General features: G+C 39.5%; 1 protein-coding gene across 2 annotated transcripts; it reads left to right on the forward strand.

Moving 5' to 3' along the window:
- The first annotated feature begins 12,911 nt into the window (after nucleotides 1-12,911).
- LOC118692526 (parvalbumin, thymic) lies at nucleotides 12,912-20,461 on the forward strand. Of its 2 annotated transcripts, XM_036392414.2 has the most exons (6): nucleotides 12,940-12,972; nucleotides 13,328-13,421; nucleotides 15,125-15,192; nucleotides 15,972-16,104; nucleotides 16,326-16,435; nucleotides 17,740-20,461. In XM_036392414.2, the coding sequence occupies exons 3-6, from the start codon at nucleotides 15,132-15,134 to the stop codon at nucleotides 17,763-17,765; spliced, it is 330 nt and encodes a 109-aa protein (XP_036248307.1). In that variant the 5' UTR covers nucleotides 12,940-12,972; nucleotides 13,328-13,421; nucleotides 15,125-15,131; the 3' UTR covers nucleotides 17,766-20,461. The 2 variants fall into 2 exon arrangements, with proteins under 2 accessions (XP_036248308.1, XP_036248307.1); XM_036392415.2 differs by lacking the exon at nucleotides 13,328-13,421 and having other exon boundaries at nucleotides 12,912-12,972.
- Nucleotides 20,462-21,881: the final 1,420 nt, after the last annotated feature.

Raw genomic sequence — 21,881 nt, forward strand, 5'->3', positions numbered from 1 at the left:
GATTAATAAATCCCTGCAGTTTCACAAAGGCCTGCTGAACACTCAAAGGTCAGAGCTGTCTCTCACAGTGGGGAAGACGTGCTCGCTTTGCCACTGCTAATTCAGCCTTGGGAGGTGTGTAAGCCACCCACAAACAGCTACTGCTAATTACAATTAGGCTCCAGATCTTCACCTACCAAAGATAAATCTGCAACGTGTTTGTATGTTTGTGTCTTATTTAAAAGAGCCACATGTGTAAAACCAAAGTGCAGAGTTGCTGACTGGCTGATTAGCAACAGTCCAAATCTGCATGATCTTTACCCACATTTCTACACCAGCTTAGTCTGTAACATTTGTTCAAACATTCCCCACTCCTGACACTAATCTGACTTATTTACATACTTAGTCTTGCACTACTTCAAATCCTACTACAAGATCTACCTCCCAGAGATTGGATGTGGATTTGGAAAAAACAATATAAACCCAGAACCAAACAGGAGATTCATTCTAGAATTGAACCTCCTCCCTCCTTTCACACAAAAACTATTATTCTATGTCATATACAAGTAGCTGTCAGGGTGCTGTGTGAAAACCAGAATGCTTTACATCTCTTACTTTTCTTAAAAAAGGCAAAACAGAGAAATTATTCTTTGATTACTCTGTCTGATGCTTGAGGGTTGTTTTAAAGGTAATTAATTTATTAAAAAATGTAATCGCCTTTAAACAACACAGGCTTTCTTTTATGAGTCTTTCCTGTTACATAGTTCACAGAAAGTCACATATCAGTTCTTCCTGGTGAAACATGCTGAAAGAACAAAATCATTACCATAGGTGGGAATTTTTTAAATAATTGTTGATCCTGTAACAACCAATATATTTGATTACCAGCAGAAAAACAATGACTGGCCTTTTCTTTAAGAAGGCAGCACCTTGTCCCATCTCCTGGACAGAAGGTGGCTGCCAGGATGTTGGGTTTTGCAGCCAGACCACCCCAGGCAGTCACACAGGGAAGTTCAAATGGAGAGGACCTGGTGTGCAGGGCTGTGACAAGAATGTAGCAGAGCTCAGACTTAACCCTGGCTCTAACCCTGGCTCCAATATGGATTTGTGAGGTGGAATTTTGAGCTTTATCCCCACCCAAGGAGCCTCTCCCCCAGCCTTGCCCACCGTTTCCCCGGTGGCCCTGCTGGGGTCACGTCAGTGCAGGCAGAGGATGGAGGGTTAATGAAGCCCAGTGTCAGCACCAGGATCTGGTGTCTGCACTGAAGAATGAGTCATTTTAAAAGAATGTAGGTATCAAAATGCAGGCAGTCCTCCAGCTACATACAAGTTAGACTATCTGTTTCTTGCTGATACAAATTTTCACACACTAGGGGGGAAAAGTGCTGGTTTCATGCATCACTTTGCACTGGATTGTGTCCAGTTGCTTTACTTATCATTATGCAACTGAACCCAGGGCAATTCAACACCCAAGACAAAATTAGAAATACATAAACATATTTGCTGTTCTTTGCTCTCCATAACAATATTTGTTTCTCTCCCCAGCCCAAGATGAACTGCACAGAACAAAATGAAGTACAGAAAAAATCCCCACTATTTTATTTTTCTGAATTGAGTACTTTGCCATTTATTATTGGCTTGCATAGCAGATCAGATGGGACAATTTCAGTTTAAAATAAAATACCATCTTGATAGCTGGGAAAATTCATGCATGGACCAAATCTACCACAAGGCAGCCCTTAATCAGGCAAAAGCTGAAACTTTGTCAATATAGGGATAAGCAAAGACTCATGACCAATGTAACTCAAATTCCATTTCTACTAAACTGAAGAACTTACAGAAAAGCTAAAAGCTAAACCAAACCAAACCAAACTAGCCTGTATTCCAGTACAATTTTTCATCTCCAGAAATCATTGATAGTAACTGTGGAGTTCACACAAACCTTTCAGCCATTAAAGAGATTAGCCAAGTTTTGCTTATGGGGAAACAGCATCTTAAGTGATGGAAACAGCAGCTTTGTGATACATTTACACTGAGCAGGATCTGATTCCTGGAATCATCTGCCTTGCAATTAAGCAGTTTGTAGTATAAGAATCTGTTCAACATACACTGAGACAGTATCAACAATTTTCCCTTCCAGCTTTGACCTCTGCCTTTCACCTTTTTTAAAGACAAAGGCCAGTCACTTAAATGCCTGTGGCAAACTGGCACAAAGCTCACAATAAATATCAGCTGTCCAGGGCCACAGGGAGGCTCAACCTCCACATCAGAATTAGAATTCAGATAGTGCATCCAGGGTTTTGCATTTCTCTCTCTGAAAAGCATAAACCATTTCCATACACAGGCAGGTGATCCCTGGAGGCAGCACTGCAGAGGTGCAGGAGTGGGGCCCAGTCCTGCTGATCCCTGCCAGGGCAGGTCCTTGCTCCTGAACTCAGCCATGTGAACAATTCAGCCAAATGCCTGCTGCCACTCCTGGGCATCCTGTAGCCATTGCTGCCTGGGGAGGGTCTGGTTCCTCCTTCTACTGACAATTACCATCGTTCTTTGAAATGTTGAAATGTTCCTCTTTGGACTGGGAAGTAAATTTAAGAATATGGCTGATAATGACCACATCACCTTAGGAGAAACTTCCATGTGTTTTGACAATTGTCACAAAGTATACTAAGATGGCTTTAACCATGATGAGGAACAGGATGAAAAATTCACAGATCTTGGTAAAAACAAGGACACTACTTAATTTTCAGTAGTAGAGAAACAAAGAAAGATTCAATTCCTTCTGATGACCCACATCTTCTGTAGCTATCAGATCCACCTTGTTAAGCAATTTCCAAATGATGATTATAACATAATTTGAATGGGAAACATGTCTTATTGTGGTCCAGATCACGTTGGCATTCAAGTAAATAGGAATTTTGCCATTGACTACAATGGAAACAGGAAGTCTCACACAGTAGGCATTTATAAATTTCAGATATTTGTCCCTATAATTTATAAATGATGATGTTGCTTTCAAAACTAAATCTTACTCCAGTCCCAGTAGAAATCCATGGAATTTCTTTCTTTTGGACTCAGGAACACTGTGTTTTCTCTGTATTGTATTTATTTCTGTCAGGGAAAGTTAATTTCATTCTGCAATCTGTTCTCCAGACAACAGAGGAATGACAGCAGCAGCCTCTGAAAGAGCTGTGTCCACCCTCATCAGCCACAGGGACTGTTACTGTGCTGTGTGAGGAGAAGGACACAGGGACATGGCTGGGCCCAGACAGACTGTGGGGCTACCCATGGTGAGATGTGCTGAGATTTCAACTTGATTCATTTGCCCAGAAAATCTCCTTGTCAGAGAGACTCCTCAATGCAGAATAAAACCACCAGAGCAATTCTCTGAGCATCCTCTTCTTATAAAGCTATAACTACAAAAATCATAAAGTCTGACATGCCACACACATACAGAGCCTGTCTTTCCATGCACAGCGAAAAATTATCTTTATTTGCTTTTCATTCTTATAAAACCTTTGAGTTTCTCAGCACTGGGATTGTGGCCTCTTAACTTTTTATTTGTATTTAAATCCTCCCAGCTGAAGAACTTAGAGAGAAACAATCTTTTGTATTTGAAAGGTTTTATAAGAATGAAAAGCAAAAGAAAGTAATATAAGTAGGAGCACATAATAAATTTCAGTGTTGTCATATTTAGTGGTGCAATAAAAACCCCTATTATATATGCACTTTACCCTAATCAAAACACATTGAGAGATTGATTCCACAGTCTCTATTCATTAAATTCCCAATCACTCCTTACCAGAGCTTTATTTAGAAATTTGCCAAGACTCGTTTCCTACAACTTCACAGCTGTAGAATTTACAATCCAATTCACCACTAAGCAAATGTTGCCTGCAGAAATGTCAGATAATACAAAATATCTCAGAAAGATCTGGAAAGTGCTCTGTGCTCCCCAGAAGAGCCTTTACCACCAAGGAACGATTCCTGCCACATATGATTCAAAGACATGGACTTTATAATATTAATTGCAAATATTCAGACGTTGATAAAATACAGGCAGTACATTTGTTTGGGGAGGGAAGCTAATTTTCAGTGTTAAGAAGAGTCCCTTTGCCCAGGTTTTTCACTGTACCAGGAGTTCTACTATGATATTTACAGACAGATTTGTAAAACTCAGCATTTGGTCTGCAGCTCCTTCCAAACTCCAGAAGTCTAATGTTATCAGCTGTGAGATGAAGGCAGAAATAGCTCTGTGCACAGAGGTGCTCGAGGCAACATCAGAAAATATGTCCCTTCTCTCAAGCTTGTCAAGACTGCACATTTTCCCTTGCATGAAAAGGAAACCCAAGGCTGCATTTTTAGCAGCACTATAGAGAAAAGACACTAAGTCCTTGAGAGTTAAAAATTGGATTCATTTAAAAAACTCATCTTCCATGTATTTACCTCAAAAACATACCTCTTTCCCTAAACAGGCACAATCTGATAAAATTTGAAACCAGTGTGTGGGATGTGATCAACAGAAGCTAGAGAGAATTTGGATTCTGGGGACTCTTTTGGATATGGAAGCAGAGTGTATTCCCCAAACACAGAACTCAGTGTTTTTGTTAAATATAGCCCAAAACTCTCACTGTGCTTGAAAATATGTGTCAGCTTTATCTACATTGACCAGTCTGTAATTTTACACCCTGTCAGTGATCTGAAAAAACAGTCTTAGCACAAACTAGGCTGAGAGCTTGTGCTTTTAGAAAACCCTGGGGCTAGAGTAAAATTCGTGGTCTTTTTCAATTTTGTACTGTTGCTTTTGTGCCAAGATCACACCACGAGGCTTGTGAGCAGCAGCACAAGCACAAGTTCTTGCTGCAGGATTATTCAGCTTTGCTCAGTTATGAGCACGGTGGGAGGAACACACATGAACCTTAGAAACTAGAATTTAGGGAAAAAAAAGCATTTAAGGGTCATAGAAAGATATATACTTCATGATTTTGGTGGAGAGACTTTCCCAACAAGAAGGAGCTATTAAGCTTCTTTTGTTTTCTACTGAAGAGTTATTAATGACTCACACTACTAGCAGCAAAAAAAAAAAAAAAAAAGAATATTCAGTACATCATCCTTTATTTCTGAGTTTTCTAATACTGATACCAACATCCCTTAAACTAAATGCTCTGCCATATTCAGGTAAACAAGTCTCTTATTCACTAAGTCTGCAAGGTTCTCTTAAGAATGGTGCTAAAACCATCATGGGGATCTTGGGTCACCTGAGACACAGGATATCTGATCTAGCAGCTCCTTAGCTGGAATTTCTTAGTAGCTGAAACAGTAGAGGACAAGCTGAATTATCAGATTCATCAGACAACTTAAAATGTTCTAAATTAAGTGGAGGTTAAACACATTGATTTTCCTTTGCTAGGCTGGAATGAATGGAAACAAGATCATTCTGAAAGGTATTGTTTGAGTTGAATTAATTTGATTGTGAATGCAGTTAACAATAGCTTTTGTATGTCAAGCCTTTTTCACCTAAACACCCTTCAAAATAATCAGGAAAGAGACTACAGAGAAATCTCATGTTTGTTGCTTTAATTGTTAACATTTCTCATCTATAATTCTATGTTTTTTTAATCTCTTCCATCTGCTCCGCATGTGCTCAGCATTCCCTGGACACAAACAGTTTAGTAAGTATATTAGCTCCATTCTGTATTTCTCACATCAAGCCATGTCATGCCAAGCAAGCATGGGATACTCAGCCTTGCTCCTGCTGCTTGTGGCAGGGTTGTAAATCTGTTGTAGGAACAGACCCACGGGCACTGCTCACACTTGGGACAATGTCAGATCCCTCAGGGGAACAAATGGCTGCTCTATTGCAATGGGGCTTACCCAGATTATTTTAAATAAGCCAGAAAAATCTCAAGCTCTGTCCAGTCATGAGACAGTGTCTCCAGACAGGTTTTGCTCTCTTGGGAAAGCTGAATTTCAGGCTGTTTTCCTCCCCAGAGGCACAGCTGAGCGTGCTGTGCAGCACTGGCTCCTCTCTGCCCAGGGACAGCTGAGGCCTTCCTGAGCCATGGGCTTCAACTGGGCTTCCTGGAGAACCTGAGCTAACAAGAACCAAAGCACCATGGCCTCATTCCCAGGTCTGTCCTCTCAAATCCCACCTCTCTGGCAATATCCCTACACAGGTGATACCCCACAGACTGCAGTCTCCAGGAGGTTTTTTAACCTGCTAAAGATTGCACCTTTATTTTCCATTTTACTAATTGTGTTTGTTTCTCTAAGAGCAGCCTTGCTATTTTTGCCATTGTTGTTGTTTATGCAGTTTTCCTTGAAAAACTCTAGGGGGTTGCTAAAGAACTGGCAGAATTAGGACACCAAGATACAAGTGCTGCCTGATTATCAGATCATGTTTTTTATACTTCTAGTTTTTAGAACTGGGTAAAATCCAATTCCACTCACTCAAAGGAAATCCCCCTCTTGGAAGATGACCTGCTGGCCATTTCAGCAGAAGGTAAGTTTACATGTTCTGCTTTTGTTAATAACACTGAGCTGTCCATATACTCGGGGTCTAAATAGAAATGTACTCTGCAAATAAATATAATTCTTCTGATTATAGAAGATGTCCAAGCAAATGGCCCAGAGCAGTGGGTCACACTGAGTCACTGCTCCTCAGACCCAGCAGAGTCACTGCCCAGAAACTCCCAGGACTGCCTCCACCAAAATGGAACAAATTGACAAAGACCAGGCTGATCATTTCAGTTGCTTGCATCCACAAAGGCACTGAATTTTAGAGATTTTATAGAGAACTGCTTATAGAGGTTTTAATTTAAGAGTGGTGGCCTTATGCATCAGTTTCAACAAGGCTTAGAACAACTTTCAAACCTTCTTCAATGGATGCTTCTCTATCAATTTTGTAATACCTACATCTTAAATAGAAAAATCTGCTTGTTCACCAAATATTCATGAATGTTAAACCATGCCTAACTTTCTACTTTTCTCCAAAGCATGACTTGAATTCTTCTACCAGCTCTAATAATGCATACTCTTTAATTCCTATGCCAAAAAAATCCATCATTCATAACCAGAAGCATTCATAATTGAAATGACTGTCTCTGCTGTTGATGGCACCATCAATTACAGGGTTAGGTGATGGGGAAGATCTGTACTGATTAACATGCATTTTTCAACATCACTGCTCAGGAAGGTTTTATATAGCTGCAACTTTCAGGAAGTAGCTGGGATCTGGTATTCTGAAATTACCTTGCCATGGTATTCTGAGATAACAGCTTTGGAGCATTTCTTAGTAAAGGCTTCACATTTCATTTAAGAATCAAATTTCAGTAACATCACATTGGCCACAGAAGTAATTAACTTTCCAGAAAAAATTCTCCGTGACAAATTTTGCCCAGAACTGCAGCTTGTACAGCCCTGCTCAGCATAGTGTAGGACATAGAATACATTTGCAAAATGTTCTTAGTTCTCAAATTCAGCAAATTACTTAGGCATTTATTGTCCTTATCACCTTCTTTCATCCACCCCTACTCAGAAAAGGACAAGCCAAGATGGAGAATTTGGGAATCAGCAAGACACCTTCTGCTCTCACCATCTGGATTTTTAAATATGGATGTTGCTGTATGGTATACCAAATGCAAAAGTCAAATAAAATAATAAGTGAAATCCTTCAAAAATTGTGAGTTCTCTCAGAGAATCAAAAGTGCATCAAGCACCTCCCCATTTACCTCCTCCTCTGTGAGCAGGATCTCAAGCTCAATTCCTCTGCAGTTCAAGGGCATTTTCTGCTGTAACAATGAACCAGGCACAGCCAGGCTGGAATTCCTGTTCCAAGGGAGACAGGCCTCCTGCTCTAGAGATTCACCTGCCCTTTTCTAGCCTTTTTCTCATTAAGCTTCCTGTTTAGGAAAATTCCTTTTCAAATGTATCCTTTTTAGCAAGGTGCAGTCATTACTATAATTCAGCTCAGATGAAGGAGGCCATTACAGTTCAAGGAAAGACTGTTAAGTGAATTTATAACTTGAATACAATAAATTTAATTTTTCATTCAGAGCAAGAGACTTGAAGTAATTTACTTTACACGTGACTGCAGCAATTTGCCAATAAAAATCCACAGTGAATATAATGTGGTTTGTCCATAAATGGAACAGAAGAACTTGCATTTACTGTATGGGTTGTCCTATGCTATACAATAAAGCTTGAAATCACTGGACTATCTGGACACTGATATCACTCAGGAGCTACAGCACAAATGCAGCACTGTATAGGAAGAACAATGCCTGCTTCTGTCTTTTCATCCCACTGATCCTTCAAATATTTGAACAGTGGAATCACTTCATTGATGCACCATTTGATTAAACCAGGCTTAGGTCTCAAATGCTCAATGGATTCTTGTTTGTAAAGACTTGATGCTTTCATATCTGATGCTGTTATGTCTCTAGTACCAATTTCCATATTCATTCAGCTTACTTCTCTATAGTCCTCATTCTAATTATTGTCAGTGTTGTTGGCAACGTCTAATGAGGGATGAAGGAATGCTTCTGAGTTCCTAGGTCCGGGTGTTGTGCCCTGGAGACAAGAACTCCACATTTGGACAACACCCAAACACACCCCAGCCCCTTATCGTGCTCTAGTTTGCATAGAAAAGAAGCCCAGCACCCCAGACAAGTCCTGACATTTCCCAATCTCAGCAAATGGAGGAGAAGGGAATTAAGTCACACCTCACTGGGCACCTTTAAGTCAGATTGGGTCCAAGCTTTGTGCACAGAGAAAACATAAAACATCTCTCAGAGTCAGCATCTGGGGCTTTTGAAACCCGTGTATTCCTGGAATACATATATATATATTTTATATATATACACACCTCCTTGAAAAGCAATTCTGCCAAAAGAATCAAAGGCCCTGCTTTATTCAGCACTATGGATACCAGATCAGCAAAGCACAGATAATGACCCAGTTCTTACTTGGTTCTCCTGCAATCACACAAGCCAAGGAGCTGTTTCTGTTTATAGTGGGACCTGTTGTTTACACACTGGGATAAGGACTATACAAGAACATACAGACAGGCTGAAAAACATCTGAGTTCATTTCAAACACATCTATATTTGAAAGCTTGCTGCAACTGAGGATTATTTATAGTGCTTATAAACCACAGTCATGGAGCAGGACTGCACCAGGCTACGTAGTGTAAACACACAGACTAAAGTTACAACTCCTGTAACAAGGATTGGGAGGGATTTTACCACACGGGATTTGAAGAACACAACTCAAGAACAGACTATGGTAGATCAAATATTGAATAGAAGTTCTGTTTTCAGCATGTATCTTTGCTTCCAGCTTAGCTAGGGAAGATTGCCTTGGCAGAATTGATTTCATTTTCTACTCAAAAACCATGATAATCCTACACACACCTTGTTATTGGCACTTCTGTTTGGACACTTTCAAAAATAATAAGCTTTTTGCTTCAGAATTAAGGCAAGAAAATTGATTCTATATTTTTTGACACTTACTGCAGGTAATTTAAACCTAGGGATGGAGTCCTCTGGAGGTTCAAGTATCTTGTCTGTTTATGAATGATTGAATCAGATTTAACAGACTCAAAAATCTACCATTTCAGAAATCAGACTATGAGAATTTCTTTCTTTAAAAAAGGCCTTGTTCTTTCTGCATCACTAAATTAACATTTTTAGAAAGAAACAGAAATGGAAGTGAACTGGAAAGGTTAAATTCAGTAATAAAATTTCTGAGCTACAGCTTCAGAAATGACATAGAATTTACATCTGGCCCATATTCCTTTCAAATTTTGGAATCAGGATTGAAATTCCCATTTCAGATATGGAGGACCAGAAATCGTCTGATTTATGTAAACAATCTGCTTGGCTTAAAATTATGTTTTCTGCATGCAGGAAAAATATGACTGAAAAAGTTTTGTACATTAACATTTTACAGGGCACCAGGAACTGAAAAGCTGCACTGTAAATTTTTAGTACCTCTGAAAATCTACCTCAGAGGTTGAACCCACATGACATTAGAATGATAGCTGGGGAAAAATAAATTACTTAAATGTTGTGATTCATTCAAGTTTGCAAGAATAAACCAGATGTTATTTGGTGTATTTCCCACATACAGCCTCCTCCCCTCATAGCAATCCTTCCAGCATTTTTCTTTATACAGTATTTTACTGGGGGGGAGTAGTTATGAGGTGTCTATCGATAGTAGGTTAAGTAATAAAACCTAAAACCACCCCAGATATTCCCAGATATCTCCAGGAGTTACATTCCTCAAATGACTGGAGCATGATGCATTAATATAATTACACTAAATTACATCTACACTGCTTCTTTGATCTCTGTATTCCCAAAGCAAATTACAAGTTGAATGAATATTCCACTCTCACTGCTCACAAACCATTTAACAATAGGTTACACACATTTTGTCAGGTGATTCCTGTTCCCTGACTCATGACCATGGATACCCCTATCAGAGGCATTCATCTCATCCATCTGAAAATGATCTCAGGCATGTAAGAGGCACTAAATCACACTTATTTAAATTAAAGCAGGCACTCACACAACTCCTGCTGCTCTCTTGCACATGATTCATATTAGCACTCAAAGAAGAATGACAAGAATAGATCATAGAACAATCACAGAATTATGATGACCTAAAATACAGCTTTTCAACCTGGGGAGGTAGGTTCAGCTTCAGATGCTAAAAGAATTAAGGTTAAAAATGGGAAGAATAAAACAACTCCATGCCTCCAGAAGGCAGAGCCTTGAGCAAAGAGAAATGCTCAAGCCCAAGGGTTTAAAACTGCTTTTAATGGCAGCCTGACAGGCTGAAAGGGATATCTTTTCCTTACTTTTTCATACTTCCTCAGTTCTTCCCCTGTGAAGTTGGATGGCAGCTGCAAAGTTCCTAACAGTATTTGATTTAAGAAAGCAAAAGTGACTAGACAGATGTTTATGCAATCTCTAATGTAGGGCTTGAAAAGAAAATGGTTGTTGGAGGCTGGCTGTAAATAGTTACATGATCCCCGTGCATTTCATCAGTGCACATGTTCTGGATCTCTAGTGCCTCCAATCTTACTGCAAAAGTGACTCCAAAACTTGCTGGAGTCTGAATACAGCTGAGCAGACCAGAGCCATAAATCATTTGACTGCATGCTTTACCCTTAAAATCGTAGGGCACAAAAGAAATTACCTTGTCAAAGGCTCTTAGAAAACAAAGCACACTTTTAAAGACTGCATCCTTATGTGCTTCACATAAAGTTCAAACTAATGGCAACAGCCCACAGGCATTAAGAGAAATAACAGCAATCAATGCTATTTTTAAAGGGAAGAGTGGGGGCGAGGGGTTAACATATGTGGAATTAGCTCTGGGCAAAATGAGAAGCCATTGCATCTAAAATCAAATGCATTCTCTGAAATAGACACCAGGGACCAAATTCCCATGCAGACTCCTGCAGTCCAAGAGTTTCAGCAGAATTTGGCCTTCCTCTTAACTTAGCTTCATTAGGTCATTTCATGCCATCAGTTTTTATGTTGGACACCCTACGTACTGCACATCAGTTGTTGGCACTATGTAAACAATTTTCCAAATTGGAGGGGGAGGAAAGGGCTGTGTGTGTAAAAGGGAGAGGAATTTTTGCCCTATTTAGAATAAAAGTAATTTCTAAGAAGAGTTCGAGGCGGAAAGTGGTATTTGTACCCCTTCTACCAGATGTCACCAATGACAACAAGAGCCAGTATTAAATATCTCTCTATCAAATTCTTCTTGAAATTTTTCAGTGCCAGCTGGCCAAGAATTCATTCTGAAAACAGGGAAAGCTGAAATCTTCCACAGCCATTCTTAACCAACAAAAGAGTTATCTTCTCTGCAAAACAATTTTCTGTAGAGGACAGACTTGCAGAATTTTTAATAAGAAAAAAAAGCTTGCAGCAGTAATTTTTTTAATGTTTATATACCACAAATGAAATGGCACCTCATCCCCAGAGAGGATCTTTTGTTGCCTTTTGATCAGCTTCTCTCAGTGCTGGATGCACTAAGGCCCAGTAGGTACCCTCCATTTGTCACTTTTCTGTCTGGCACCCTGATTTATTAGTGACTGGCTTCAGTGACTGGTTAAGTTTGTCTTCCATCTTAGAGGGAAATGCTTTGGAAAAAAGATGCCTTGATGCTCTCTCTGACATGAAGACACCGTCACCTCTTACTGTGCCACCGCCTCAAGCTGTGATGCCAATTGCACTGTCATCCCTTGCCATCCCTTAATCCTGGCCATAATGACACCTTGTGCTGTCATCCATATGACTTGTCTTTCACTGTTCTGCTACCTCAAGACACAAGTGAGATCCAAGCTGACAGGCTCCTCACCCAGCTAGGCTACAACATTCGTGGAAGAAAATTGAGACGATCGAATTATATCCATGAAAAAAGTAACTAGCACAAAGGAACGCTGGGAAACAGCACTGGCCAAACAATTCTAGAAAATAATCACTTCTCTGAAAGGGATTCTAGACAGGCTGAAAACTGAAAAGACACTCTTCAGATATTGTTATAGCGATGATGTTGCTATTGAAATTTTCCTCTCTATTCTGAAAGCAAAGATCTTTCATGTAGGGCTCAGGGACTTTTGTCTCAGAGACAGCTGGGCAGATCACAACCCCTTTGCTTCATACATACCCAACTAAACAGGTTGTCAGAATCTTGCAGAATTGTAAGATTTTCTCTGGAAACAGAGCAGATGAAATACCCTCCCCCAACCAACTGTTCTGATGGATTGACATAATATTATTTTACCTCCTATAGCAACAAATTCACTGTGTGGTTTTTTACCAAACAACAACAGATCAGATATTCTGGAGATAACATGGCTATTATTTCCCCTAATTGGTTTGCTATGCAAACAATACCTGAACAGTTAAAAGGATACTTTTAATTTTTTTCTTGTTTAGTGCTCCAACGATGAAACTCTATCACAGAGAGTGTCTACAGGTAAGATAACAAGTTATTGCTTTTAAACAGTCATTAAAGACAAAGACACTTCTTCAGAAGTTAGTGTGCTTCATTTTATCTGACTCTTCAGATCAAGCATATCAGATAGTGGGGACTTTTGTCTTGCCCTACATCACATGAAGAAGCTGGTGTTTTCTGCTTCAATCAGAGGAAATTTGACATGACTCTGTTCTTTTTGCCTATCTGGCCACTTATCTTGTTTCGTTTGCAAATATCATATGTATTCTCTTGAGATAAAAATAGTGCAAGATGATTAGTTAGGCAAGTTCATTTGACACCATTCCCCCTTCGTGACGCTGAAATCTAAAATCTGTATATGGTATACAACTTAAAGTATATATATGCAAGCTCAGCTCTGCTGGAGACACACTGCAAGTACCTTCCTCCCAACCTGACTGCTTCCTTACCCAGCCAAGAAGACCACAAAGGTAAGCTGATTAGATCTTCTGCTTTCAAAGAAACACAAAAGCAAAATGCTCCCTAAAGGGAAAGCAGTTACAGTATCTATTCTTTTTCAGCTTCCAGGATGTTGTATCTTTACAAGCTAACATAGAATAGAATCAGAATTTGGATCAGAGGATGGAACAGACAGGAACGATGTCCCTTGTCAAAAATGCTGTGATTTTTAGGTTTTCCTTCAACTCTTCCCTTTTTAATCCTGTCAGCAGTGAGAATTAGGTGAACGGATGAGCTCAAAGTTACATTGCCTAATGCTGAGAGGGGGAAGCATTTTGCAGAAGAACCCACTGGGACAAAATAATTCAGTAGTGAAAGAAAAGTAACCCAGTTGCCTGAGCTGGGGAAGGATCCATTGCCATCAGTGGGAATGTGTGCCATCACTTTCTTAACCATTTCAGAGATATTCAGAAAGGAACTAAAATGATTGACAATTTCTTCTGCTGCAAACCAACAGGTACAGAGGCAGCCATTTCATATTTTAGAGGAAGTTTAAACCTGTGTTTAGATCTCAAAGCAGTGCACAGACTATAAATGGGTATCACTAGTTGATTCCTTCTCAGTCCATGCTTAGACAGGAAGAATGATGTTGCTGAAGACCAGTTAGGGATTAATGAAAATATATTTTCTATTCTCTCCTGGCTTTCAAGAATAACTTTTCTATGCCTTAGTCCCCTTCCTTAACTAACATTAATTAAGAGTAACATTGCAAGTTTTAAACTGTAATCTGTCTGCACTGGTATGTGCAGTTTACCAAACTGTAACTGCATCAAATCACTAAAAATTGATTAGAAATTCAGGCATCATGGCATTTTGTTAAGTGATACACATTGCACCGGCAAACTATTGCAGCTGTTGGTGGCTGAATGGGACAGAGTATTTTTCTCACATGAAAAGCCACTGTGTCAGAAGAAAACACCTCCTCCACTCTACTAAGAATGAATAATAAGTCATGATACTTCTGTTCTAAAGACAACAATCTACTGAAATGCCAAAATCTGGGCAAAAATGGGGTTTATTATAACTTATATGGAATACAAAAAGAAAAGGACCTCAGAAAATACTGACAAAAACTTTTTTACAAAGCTCTCATGAAATGTAGTATTTCACTGACGCAGTAGCCCAGCAAGACACATTTATCATTGCAACTAAACAGGAGAGGAGCCTACTCTCCAAATTTACATGAGTAAAATTACTTTTACTAATTCTACACTAATATTTTCATTCTTTGTGAAGGTCACTACATGTACTGATAATAACACTAGATTTTTCACATTCCAATTACTCCAGATACAGTTCTAGGGGACATACCAGCCTTATCTCTTATGTGTGCTGTAAATACATTCTGGGTTTTACTGACTAATAATCCACCTCCAGGAAAACCCACAAAGTCATGAAGATGTGTGGTGCTGGACACCCTGGATGTGCTGTCCCAGTGCAGCAGAGGCAGCAGATCCTCCCGAAGCCCCACGCTCCCGCGTGCAGAATTCCTCCCTCATTCCCAGCTTTCAGTGGAAGCACCTGCTCCAGACATCTGTTACAGCGTGCTCCACTTGCCATCAGATGAATAATGTCTCCCCTATCACACACTGTCACTGCAGAACTTCAAATAGAGCCATGAAAGTAGGGAAGTCATTTTAATGACTAAGTAGCTCACATTTAATTTATTTTACAGTTCAACAATGGCCATCACTGACATCCTCTCTGCTAAAGATATTGAATCTGCTCTCTCCAGCTGCCAGGGTAAGGAATGGTCGCTCTGCAGACAGAAGATGCATATCATTTTTATGTCTTAAGATGACATGCCTATCATTTTCCCCTCAGATTCCTTCCCTGTGAGATCTCTTTCTAAGCTGCATTACACTATAGTCCCTTAAATTCAAAAGGTCTCACAAGTGGTGAACAGCAATTAAATGACCACCATTTCAGTTAGGGCTGGCTTAACACTAAGCTGTCAGTGTCTAAACCTGTTAAAGACTTAAATTTAAAGTTGGCCTTGTCCTTCAAAATTTCAGAAAAAGCCTCAGCTGGCAGAATGAGAGTGTCATTTGTGAAACAAGTATCAGTCTCACTTCTCTTAAGAACTGCTCAGTAAGATCAAGCCAATTTTCCAAATACTCAAAGATCTGATTTGTCTGTGAATTACTTACTCTTCTATCAAATTCTTCACCTAAGTAAGGACTCTGTGAAAATTAATGAAGAATTACAGAGTTGTTTGTAAGTCACAGCAGCACCTTCTCAATATTTATTATTAATTGCATGTGACACATTGCATAAATCCTGATTTAGCAGAATGTGCATTGTAGCAGAAAACTTCAAACTGGCTGAAAGGAAACATGACCACGGGCACAGAGTGATTAAAAAGGGAAATTATCATCCACTGTATCTGCTCTTTTCCTACACCAGGGAACAAGAGAAAGAGGGCAGGCTGATGCTTAAAAAAAGACATACATATTCACAAGGAATACACACAGTAGTAGCAACTTCAAAGAAGAATATTTAACAACTTCTGTTTCTTCCAGCTGATGATTCCTTCAACTACAAGTCTTTCTTCTCCATGGTTGGTTTAACCAGCAAAACTCCTGATCAGATAAAGAAAGTTTTTGGAATCCTTGATCAGGACAAGAGTGGTTTCATTGAAGAAGAGGAGCTGCAGTAAGTACTGTTCAGCTGCTCTGTTTCTTTAAACAACAAACAAAAACCTTAGAACTTGCTTGGTGTCCTTGAAGAAACCCTTGATGTTATTTTAAAAATAAAACACAAATTCTTGTCGTTTCTTGAATCTGTGTGGATTCCCTCAGACAACAAGAGCAGACATTACCTTCTGGGACGTTTTAGAGAGCAAAACTCAAGCACAGCACCCTGTTATATTTCAGGCTGTTCCTGAAGAATTTCTCCTCAAACGCCAGAGCCCTCACCTCGGCAGAGACCAAGGCTTTCCTGGCTGCAGGAGACACTGATGGTGATGGCAAAATTGGAGTGGAAGGTAAGACTTTGGAAAATTGATAAACTTTGTGGTTTAAAATGCACACATTTCAGGCTCCATTTAAACTGGGGCATGAAGAATACACACGAGTACTTTGGCCTGATACTTTCTGCCACAATTTTTGTATGAGCAAATACTCTTTTATTTTCATAGCTTTATTCCCGTTTGATCTCTGTTGTAGCAACAGAATATTTAGGCCCAGTGTAGAGTCTGGTCTACTAATCCATGATAACAGCTTTGGGGTTAATCCTGCAGTGTTTCTGATCCATAGACTCAATGTGCCAGATTCTTAAAAGATTCAGAACACCTGAATGTCTCAGAATTTCTATTTCAGCAGTGGATGTTCTGCACTTCTGGCCGTACAACATTTCCATTTTTAAACACATCTCTGCCTAAAGAAATTTATTTCTTTGTCTCCTATCAAACACTGGCCACTATTACTGGGTGCTTAATTCACTAATGTAAAATATGACTGGCATTGTTTCTCAAGGCTGCAACTGCAGCAGTGCAGCACAGGATTCTGTGCTGGAAAAATTATCTGATAAGTTATGATCTGATTATCTGCCCACATTTCACTGGGCAGTCCTTTGAGAAACTCAATCAAATTCCTGAAGAAAACCTCACAGGGATGATGTGAACTAGTCAGGATATTTCTTTTAGAAACTGCAGCACAGAAAAATAGGACATTATGCATCATGTATTAGAGATGAAGTCACTGAAAACAGGGCTGTCTCAGCTGAACTAGGACAGGTGGCAAAAACTCCAACAGACACACGTGCTAATCTTAGCCAGATTTGGGAGGAGAGAGAGATACACTGTTGGAGGAATTTGCTTTAGCAGCAGCTTTAGCAGCTTCTGTTTATGAGCCCCAAATAGGGCATTGTATTTTGCAGATCTTGGCCCTTAACCATTGAATCTCCCATTCTGGAATTACTTCACTACAGATATTTTCTATTTGGAATAACAAAACAAAAAAAATGTCACTGAGAGCTACCGGCTCTTCTTCCTTGGCTATTATCAGAGTTTGTAAAGGGGTAAAGATAGTGTACCTTTAAATCAGGATTTCCCACAAATACAAATTTACAGACACACTCCTCCTCTCTGCACTTACTCTTTTTAAGGAGTGAAAAATCTGTTACGCCCCCAGAATCTCAGTTTAGCAGTAGCTTGTGCAGTGTTATAATAACTTTGGGAGCCCTCCATGCCTAGGAGTTTTAGTCATTTTTATCTATCTTTTTAAAGATGTAAAAAAACTACTTTCAACGAGTTTTATTCCCTGCTTTTCTCACTTTCTTCCTTGACAGAATTCCAGTCTCTGGTGAAGGCATAAACAGCAGTAGACCAAAGGCAACCTTGGACTGCCTCTGCCAATTACCTCGCCCAGCAAGCACTTCGCACTCAGCATGTGTTTGTACATTTTTATATTGTTTCAGGCATTAACAGTTCCCCACACATGAAGTTCACACACCTGATCGCTGAGAAACCTTGCAATGTTTTGGTCACATGGCATTGTTACATTTCCATTGTAAAGAAGGCACTTTGTGATTTTCCACCACTGATAATGTTGATATTGTGGCTGGGAGAGGGGAGAAAACAATTAAAAAATCAACTAAACAAAAAGACCCTTGGGAGAAAAAGCTGCTTAAAAATTTTCTTTAGGTTCTCCATCCTCATACTTGAGCATGCTGACTCACCAGACTCAGTTTTGATGATCTTAAACCATATCGTATCTTCTCAGGCTTAATTGTACTGATTTAATTGAGGTTTATTTCTGATTAATTCTCTGATACTTGAGGAAAAACAAAGCTGAAAAGATAGCTAAAAATAATTCATATTAAGTCCCAACCCTGAGAATGTGAGAAAAAAATTAAGACATTACAGAGGAGTTCACACCTGGCTCAAAGCACAGAATAAGTTTATGGGTAATTTTCCAAATAAAGTAGTAGACCACAGTGTAATCATATTGCCAGAACGTGTTTATGGCCTAAAATGTGTCTCTCCCTTAAGAAGATTTATCTTTCATGAAATCTAAGGCAGCTGTGAGACAGAGGAGAAGGGTCTAATCCTACTCTGACACTGTCACAAGTCATGGTCCCCTTACAACCTGGGCCACAGGCCTGGAGGTTTTTCCATGAATCATGAGCCTGTTGTTTATTGTCTCTTAACATGTACAAAACAATAATATTTGCCTAATCTGTGAATTTCTGTGTTTCCTACAGATGAAACTACAGCCAATCTTGCTGTTTGATTACCCTAAAGCTCTTACATTGTTAAATAATGGCCATTACTCAAGTCTTTCATTTATTATATGAATTATTATCTATATGTTCCATAATAGCAGCAGTTTTCTTCAATATGAAAACTAAGAACAAGTCTTCCCTTTGAGAAGTGTCTTAAAGGACTTAGAGTTGATTATAGCATTGTCTTCATTAATGGACAAAGTAAATAATATTCATGGCTAAATGCAGACATCAGCAGGCTGAGTAGATGTTGTGCATCTCTGGCTGAGTGTGCCAGAAATTTCCCCACCCTGATTTAGCTGTTTCCTTCCCCATGTCCCATGCTGTGGCTCCAGCTCACAAGCAGACTGTAGTTTTATTACTCTTCACTAAAACTGAATGATAATTATGATTTGGCAGCTGTTTTGAAGAAGAGCAGAAACAAAGCCTTTGGAACTTTTATGTAACAGCCAGTGTTGGCATTTCCATGAATTGCAAGATGATTATGTGAGGCAAGCACAGCTCCCTCATTCCCAGGCATGTAAGAGAGCCGGTCGACCGATTTAAGATGCCGAATGCAAAAGAGGAATTCTAGCAATCAGACTCACTGAAGCCTTGGCAGAATTATAATGAATATAAATCCTAATTCTATCCCTACTGCCTTTGATGTTAAATCTGGGCTTAAATTATAGCTGCTGTTAATTGCAGCATTGAAATATTTTGCATAATGATGAGACTGGCTCCTTTTACCTTAATTATTTCCCTGTTGAAGAAAAATCCTGGGGCAATCTAGATCTGCAGCAATACCCAGATGTAATATATACATTGGCTCTTCACACTGCTGATCACTAAACTATCCTGTCACTGGCTCACGAGCAGATGGCACAGACAGCACCAGAAGTGACAGACCTGACACTGCATTCCTTGCACCTCTGAGACTCTCCTGTGGAATGCAAGAAATGCAAGACTGCACAGTGGCCCATCCTGTATTTCAGAGATGCTGAACAACTGCACATCACTGCCTTGTGCTGCCACAGGGGAATGAAGCACTCCCAAGAATCAGGAAATCCTTGTGTGTGCTGCAACTACACCTATGCTTATAAGAAAATCCGTTCTTCTTAAATACTGGCAAGAAGATGTGTTTTGAATCTTATTAAAATCATCCAGCCATTTCATTCAAAGGAATTATAATAAAAATCCAAGAAGTCCCCAATTTAAAAAAAGCCCATAGGCTTCAGCAAAAATACCACTACTCTCTATTAAGGTTTCTGTTGGCATTAGGATCCACATTTTAGATCCACATTTTAACCAAATTAGAAAAGAGCATTTTTCAACTAAAGGAAACAAATTCAAAAAATGTGACGTTTTCTGGCAAGGTTCATTTTAATTAACTTAAGTCAGTGGCAGCTTTCAGTTTTTTATGGAACATCATGGAGCGTTCTCTGAATTTGACAATGCAATCATGCTAGAGAAAAACTTCAATTGCAGGATGTCTATGTGAATGCCAACTGAATTACCAAAGAGACACATGGTTGGTACCACAATGTTACCATAATTAAGGTACAGAACCAGCGAGTAATTCCTGATGGAAAGGTCTGGAGGTCTCTGGAGTTTCTCTGAAGGTCTCTGGTCCAATCACTCCCTCAGAAGGGCAATTGCTCTAAGATGAGTTTGAGTATCACCAGGGATAGAGGTTCTATAACCTCCCTGGTCAATCTGATAAATAAGGATTAAATCCTCTGCATCAAGCTGCTATGAATGAATTAAATAAATAAAACACTGCTGAGTACACAGTTAAAAACTAAAATTCTGTTAGAAATTGTTTATGCTACATCAAATCAGAAAGAATCTAACAGCCCCTGGTATTTTCACATTGATCACCTGCTCTCAGGTTCAGAGTAAGACCATCCTACTCACTATAAAAATACTCAGTATAAAACTGCTTCAAAGTTCCCAGCATAAAGGAGATGTGGTTTGTCTGTTTTACCTTCACTTAAGATAATTAAAGAGCAACCCAAATTGTGAGTGGTAGATCTGAACTCCACTAGGACTGTGAGTTCTCAGACACTTCAGTTCCTTGCTCACCTTGTGGGAGCAGTCTAATCTCTAATCCTCCCTATACTTCTTATGAAATAAAGATGTGCTATGATCTCTTTAAGGAGGAACAAAACACAAAGAAATCTACAGTCCTACACAAGCCCCTGGAAAAAGGACACAGAGGGCCAGGGTCACGATCCCAAACCCACCCTAGTGCTCCAGCCACTGAATTCACCATCTCTCTTAAACCAAAATTTTGAGTTGCCCTCAAAGAGGAGCAGAACCATGCATGAGATAAAACCTCCTGGTGTTTAGTGGAAGCTGGCTGCCCCCTAACTTCATGTTCCTTTGGAAATCCCGGTCCAAAAGCCATTTGTAAACTTGAGATCCAATTTCAGCTCTCCAACTGCTTGAAATCTCAGTCATCTTCTAACAAGTAGAGAGCACAGAAAGGGCAAGGGGATGTCAGAACATTCATTGCACACATAGACTGGTACAGTTTCTTCTTTGAGTTAGCAGCCAGCCCATGTGGAAAATCTTTGATGCAGCATCATCAGAGGTGCCTGGAACTCTTCACACAAACAGTGTGGGCAGAGGGGGCCAAGGCTGGATTAATTTCCTGGAATGAGTTACTGAAATAGACACATCTTGATTAAATCCCTGAACAGACACGTACCTAACATTTTCATGCCCAATTTTTCACATATTATAAAACATTTTAATAAGAGGATACCGGGGGCATGACCTAAAGTGTTCACATTTTATGAAACCTAATTTCCCCATTAGTTTTGATCATAAGCACAGAAAGATGCCATTATACTGGTCTGGATTTTTTTGTACACTTTCTGCACAAATATCTATAGAGCACATCAGCAGCTGAGATATGGCTACTCCAGAACTCTTGATTCGTTTGTCATCATGTCCTACACTTGTGAAAACAAGAAAATCAGTCTTATATATCAAGCTTCAGAAGAGAAAAACAGATCCCACTCCATTTACAATAGAAAGAGAAGATACACTTGGACAATGCCTTTCCCTGCAGTTACCAATTATTGACCCTAAATTCAAAGGGGAACTTCTGTCCAAGTAGAATATACAAATATTTGACTCAACAGGAATCACATCAGTTCCATCACAATGACATATTGATCAGCTGTATTTTCTAGACACTGACTTCCTGCTTTAACTCC

This window comes from Molothrus ater, chromosome 16 (genome assembly GCF_012460135.2).
Source record: "Molothrus ater isolate BHLD 08-10-18 breed brown headed cowbird chromosome 16, BPBGC_Mater_1.1, whole genome shotgun sequence".
Lineage (NCBI taxonomy): Eukaryota > Metazoa > Chordata > Aves > Passeriformes > Icteridae > Molothrus > Molothrus ater.

What these genes read in the sequence shown, in the direction of transcription:
- LOC118692526 (XM_036392415.2), top strand. Translation starts at nt 15,132, where the DNA reads ATGGCCATCACTGACATCCTCTCTGCTAAAGATATTGAATCTGCTCTC. An exon ending in ATTGAAGAAGAGGAGCTGCA is followed by an intron (nt 16,105 to 16,325) that starts GTAAGTACTGTT and finishes GTTATATTTCAG; the next exon opens with GCTGTTCCTGAAGAATTTCT. An exon ending in TGGCAAAATTGGAGTGGAAG is followed by an intron (nt 16,436 to 17,739) that starts GTAAGACTTTGG and finishes CTTCCTTGACAG; the next exon opens with AATTCCAGTCTCTGGTGAAG.